The 5734-nt window shown below is 37.5% G+C and overlaps 1 protein-coding gene across 1 annotated transcript; it reads right to left on the bottom strand.

The window, feature by feature from the left end:
• Positions 1–766: 766 nt before the first annotated feature.
• Positions 767–5329, bottom strand: LOC140481778 (secreted phosphoprotein 24-like). The gene is made up of 9 exons (XM_072578310.1): positions 5194–5329; positions 4961–5064; positions 4458–4586; positions 4089–4220; positions 3938–3982; positions 2889–2933; positions 1209–1253; positions 931–975; positions 767–799 (listed from the first exon to the last, which is right to left on the bottom strand). The coding sequence occupies exons 1-9, from the start codon at positions 5243–5245 to the stop codon at positions 767–769; spliced, it is 630 nt and encodes a 209-aa protein (XP_072434411.1). The 5' UTR covers positions 5246–5329.
• Positions 5330–5734: the final 405 nt, after the last annotated feature.

Raw genomic sequence — 5734 nt, forward strand, 5'->3', positions numbered from 1 at the left:
CTGCTGATACCAATCCTACTGGAGCAAGTTGTGGGGAGTTTGAGGATCTCTTACTTATTGCTTCACTGTGAATTCCTTCGGGGCAAATGTTGGAGGCAAACAGTTCTGGATATTTTTAATTTTTATTTTCTTTTTTGTCGATCCTGATTTGTGCTTCTTTTAATCATCAATTATCCAGTGATACCTCTCCTTGAATATAAGATGAGAATCCAACAAGGTAAAATCCAAATAAACTGACTGTTCATATCTCTGCCTGAACAAGGCTCGGCTGTGACAGATTTAAGGACCAGGCAAACCTAATGATTTGAATGTCCACAGAATGAAGTAAGTGGACATCATACAATTCAAAGTTACCATCCTCATTCATCCTGTTTCAACTAAGCAGTTCCAATCCCCCAACCACTTGAGAAAACCTGACCACCAGTTACTTGAGAGGTCTGGTCACAATATGTAACACTTTAGTTTAGGTGCTGCATCTTTCTGAATCCCCATCCAATGAGTTAAATGAGAAACAACATTCGGAGAAATATCAGGAGGTATTCTCTTTACATGTTTAATGTGATCTACAAAGTACAAGGCAACAACATACAATGAAGAACAGAACATTTACAAACTATAGAATTTTCCAGTTATAGTAAAATATACAGTCAGGAACCACAGGTCCCATCACTTTTATAAATGTTCAAGTACAATGATTCATCTTCTTTAATCAGAATGAGGTGTTGTGTTCACGTCAAGTTTGACTTTTCCGAAGTTTCATTCCTGGTTAGTGTCGGGCTCTTGAATCATCATGGTGTTCCTGGAATGAACAGAATGAAGATAATGGTCATTTTCAGAAGGACTAAATTCAGATTGAGTTCAGTATTTTATTACATTGACAATCATGATCACGAGGCAAAGTTTTGTCATAAAATCTCAAATTATACTCACGTTTGAAGACACTTCAAATGATATCTCTGTTGATTTGCTATCCACCTGTATTAAAATATTCAGATTTATCTATTTACCATGGATAATTAGTGAAACATTTCATAACTAATATTGAGTTATAGGATTATCTTTAAACCATTGATTTCACTAATAAGGATATGTTAACTCTTGAACTTTTTATTTTCTAGACATACATATAGTTTAATAAAAATTCAGAAATACATCACATTTCATTTTCATTAATAAGCATCTGACACAAAATCACTGATTATACTCACATTTAGGGAATCCTCTCGTGACATTTCTGTAGACTTGCTTTCCACCTAGATTGGAAAATTATGATTGAAAACTTAACAAATACACTTGATTTATAAAATATTCTGTAAACAAGAGGATTAAATGCTATTAGATTATAAATGAAAAGTGACAACGCTTTGAATTTCAGAGTTGTGATTTAGTGACTCTGCTGGAATGGAGTCTTGTGTTCTTAAATGCAGCTATAGTTAATCAACCCTGGGACAGTGGAACTGTGCTATTGATGATAAACTAAGGGAGAGTGAGACTCTCCATTGGTTGCTGTGTATTTTGTTGACACTATCACAGAAACCAGTAAGTATTATCTTTCCTACTATCCTTTTGATTAGGTGCCTAGATTTTTACAATATCTATCAATGATTTGATGAGGGACTCAAATGCAATATTTCCAAATTTGCTAACAAAAATGTGAGTAGTGAGGAGGAGGAATAGACACATCAGGGTGATTTTGACAAATTGAGTGAGTGGGAAAGCAAGGCAAGGCAAATGTAGTTTACTAAGTTAACCTCTTAAAAAAATTGGCCAGTGTTTCTTTAAGTTATGATAGGTTGGGAAAGCTTGATGAACAAAGAGACCAAGCTATCCTTGTAAACCAGTCATTGAAAGCAAACATACAAGCATTTAGAAAGGCAAATGATTTGTCGGCCTTCTTTGCAAGAGGGTTTAAGTACAGGGGCAAGGAAGTTTTACTATAGTTTGGTAAGAGCAGAGTTAGAGTGTTGGGTGCAGTCTTATTCTCCTAAGTAAAGCTTAGGTCGACTGGACATATATTCACTGGAGTTTGGAAGAATGAGACAGATGTTCATTAGACAAATACCTTTCTGACTGGTTGGAGAGACTGGAAACAGGAATAATGTTTCTCAGGAATGGGGAGGTCCAAAACAAGGGGTCACAGTCTCAGGAAATGAGATCAGCTATACTGAGCTGAGATGAGGAGAAATCTCTTCATTCAGGGGATTGTAAAGCTGTGGAATTCCCGACCCCAGCAGGCAGTAGAGAGATGTCACCTCACATACTTAAGAAATCAATAGATAGATTTCCAGAGGCTAAATGCTAACAGGAGACTGAGAACGTGGAGTTGAGATTGAGGCAGGTTGTACTGAAAGGGCTGAGTGGCCTACTTCTGCTACTATTTTCAATGTATCTGTGTTTCAGTTGCATGAGGAGACAGTAAACTATGCTACCCTCATGAAACCATCAGTTATGTCGTCCTGCTGTTATAGTTCTTGTCACAGGAAAGTATTTCCTATGATTCTAGAAAATTTTGTAATTTAAGAAACTACTAATATCCATTAAGCATCATCCCAGCAATCCACAAATAAAAATGAACAGCCTAATAGTAACTGATTTTAAGATTTCGTCTGTTACTGCCTCTGGGTGGGCATTCAGTCAATAACAATCCTCAGACTATATTGTGATGCACCCGAACTCAGATTCTAACAGGTTGGGTTGCTAATTATCTGATGGTATATCAGCTTATTGTCAAGAATTTGATACAGAATAATGCCAACAATATGGGCTTAATTCCTGATCCATTTGAGGTAGTTCTTGTGAACAACCTCCTCAGCCTGCTCCATGAACAAACTATAATGAGGATTCTCCATGAAGAGATAGAAAGATAAATAACTAACACAGATACTCACATCCAGAGAGTCCTCAAGTGATGTTTCTGTTGACTTGTTTTTTACCTGGAGTAAAACATTCAGATTTAAATGTTTAATTTTCTTTCTAAATCCTGAGTTTTAGAACCATCTCAAAATATAATTTCTAAATTATGTCAGATTGTAACTGAGGAAGTGACAGCACTTGTAAATTTTGGAATCAGGATTCAGTGCTTGAATGAACCAAATGGCTCCTGTTCTCCAGTGCTGCAAGAACTGAGCCCACCCTAGAACAGTCGGGCTTTGGTGTTAATGGGTAAACCAACGAAGAATGAGATTCTCCATTGAATCTGCAGTGCCCACCCCCGACATCATCCGCTAGTGGAAGAGTCAGTAATTAGAAGCTACTACTGTTGATAATGTAAGAAAGATAGTTCTACTGATGCCACCTTACCTAGAGCTGTGGATATTCTACTGACTTTACCTTCATGGAAGGGCAAGACCCTTTATATGTATGTGATTTCAAACATCAGACACCCCACCCACAATTTTTCAGACTGAAATAAATTGGTAATTCACTCCTCGTTCTGAATTCACCTACCTCATTAATAGTGCTAAATTGGTTTGACCAGACTATATGTTGATTAAAGTCAGCCACAATTAATCTCTCACCCTTTTTGTTGCGGGCATCCCTAACTTTAGCTTTAATATCAACAGCTATCTCATCATTTTGTTTGCAGGTCTGTAGACAACTCCCACTAATAATTTTCTGTTCTTTGTAGATTCTTAGTTCCACCTAGATAGATTCCACATCAACGTTTTCTGTACTCACACTTTCTCACAATTGCAATGATTCCATATTTTAATAACAATCCCATCCCAATTTTTTTTTTCTTTTAGTCTGCCCTTCCTAAAGGTTGAACACTCTTAGATATTCAGTCTGCAATTTTGATCAAAGTACAAAGTATTGGAATTAACTGTCAGTCATTGCTAACTCATGTATTATATCTGAATTCTGGATTTGATGCAGTTTTGTCAATAATTTGGACCATGAAGAAATTACTTTTACAGAATTCCCAGTTTCTACTTACTTTCAATGATTTCTTCATCTCTTTGCCTTTTGAGTTAGTTTTGACCTGTAAGAAAATATTAACATTTCTATAATCAGTGCAGAAAATCAATGCTACACAATCTGAAATGTAAAATATTTCAGTATCTTGTTGTATATAATGTTGAGCTTACCTCAACACTATTTTCACTTGACTCAAATGATCCACTTTTCCTGTCAAATGTCTTCAGTCCTTGACACTCCACATCAATGTTAATAATCTCATCAGCATAATATTCAATGCGACTTTTGCAAAAGCCTTTCTCCTGTCAAAACAGATTTAATTAAAATTACAGTCAGTGCTTCCATACTACAAAGCAGTGCACAACGCACTTTCTACCATATATCTCACTGTAAACAGTTTTATCTATGAAATAGAATTCTGGTGCACAAGGTTTTTTTAGCTGTAACTCAATATGTGTAACTCAACCCTAGATGTAACTCAACCCTTTTTGTTATACACACATGATGGTTTGAGTGTGACAATGTAATTTAGAACTTACAGCAGCCTTTCTGGGGCGGAAGTTGCAGCTGGGATCATCAAATTCCAGTCCAGAATTCTTGGAGCAGACAGTTTCTTTCACAGAGAATGTTAAATCCACATTGTACGACAATTTTCCTGTGCGATGAATCTAATGAGAGAAAGCAGTTCATTAGTGACCTACTCTATCTAATGGAGAAAGTGAGGACTGCAGATGCTGGAGATCAGAGCTGAAAATGTGTTGCTGGAAAAGCGTCAGGCAGCATCCGAGGAGCAGGAGAATCGACGTTTCAGGCATTCCTGAAGAAGGGCTCATGCCCGAAATGTCGATTCTGCTGCTCCTTGGATGCTGCCTGACCTGCTGCGCTTTTCCAGCAACACATTTTCTACTCTATCAAATATACTTATTCACCCAGAAGTGTGAGTAATATAATATTCTGCATATTATATCTGTGTCCCTCTGCACTCAGTAATATTCTTGTACAGTTTACAGAGTGATACATGCTGAGATCAGGCCACACTTACATCCTTCACCCTTCTCCTGGTTATTCCACATAGATTGCTGGTCTCGGTGATTTGGTTCAGTTTTATAACAGACGCTCTCAGAGCATCCTTAGGGCTCGGTATTCCTGTCGATAGAGAAAAGGATAAGTTGTGCAAAAAATTTCAGAATTCTTCAGCAAATTATTTTTACACCTCACTGATATCTGAGGCAATAAATCGTTGGTTGATGAGGAGCTGCTCTCTCTGGGACCTACCTGAGCAGTGGAGAATCTGCACTGCAGCTATGGTGAGGAGGAAGACTTTCATTCTGCCTCTTGTGTGATCAGCTGGCTGCTTTCTCAGAGTAAAGGAGCTGCTTCTCTCTCTTGCTCTGCCCTTTCCTTGCTGCGTTCAGTCTTTATATTCTCGTGCCTCCACCACAATCAAACACTGACTCATATTTACTCAGTTTGGTCCTGGGCAGAGGAAGCTGATGCCAAGTGGCTCAAATATGGGCAGAGCTTCCTTCCAGTATCGTCACCATGTTTAGGTTTGCTGAGATCAGATTATTTCTCAGTATGTAAAATTATGGATTGACAGGAGGACGGGAAATTATCTGCTTTAATTTGCTATAAACTGCATGTCAGTTCTCCAGTATTTATATGGCTAAATGTGCTGTACACATTCAGTACACAAAACATATGGGGCTAATGTTCAATCAATTGTTATTGCAAAAATCATCATTGTACAGTGCATATCATTTTTATTGCACAATTTATTTTTCAAGCTCAGGTATTGAAAGCATGCACCATGTAC

This window comes from Chiloscyllium punctatum, chromosome 10 (genome assembly GCF_047496795.1).
Source record: "Chiloscyllium punctatum isolate Juve2018m chromosome 10, sChiPun1.3, whole genome shotgun sequence".
Classification (NCBI taxonomy): Eukaryota; Metazoa; Chordata; class Chondrichthyes; order Orectolobiformes; family Hemiscylliidae; genus Chiloscyllium; species Chiloscyllium punctatum.

Excerpts from the sequence above, each read along its gene's own strand:
- LOC140481778 (XM_072578310.1), bottom strand. The coding sequence starts at position 5,245 with ATGAAAGTCTTCCTCCTCACCATAGCTGCAGTGCAGATTCTCCACTGC. Across the intron at positions 5,065-5,193 it reads GCAGATTCTCCACTGCTCAG|GAATACCGAGCCCTAAGGAT; the intron begins GTAGGTCCCAGA and ends CTCTATCGACAG. Across the intron at positions 3,983-4,088 it reads CAAGTGAAAATAGTGTTGAG|GTCAAAACTAACTCAAAAGG; the intron begins GTAAGCTCAACA and ends ATTTTCTTACAG.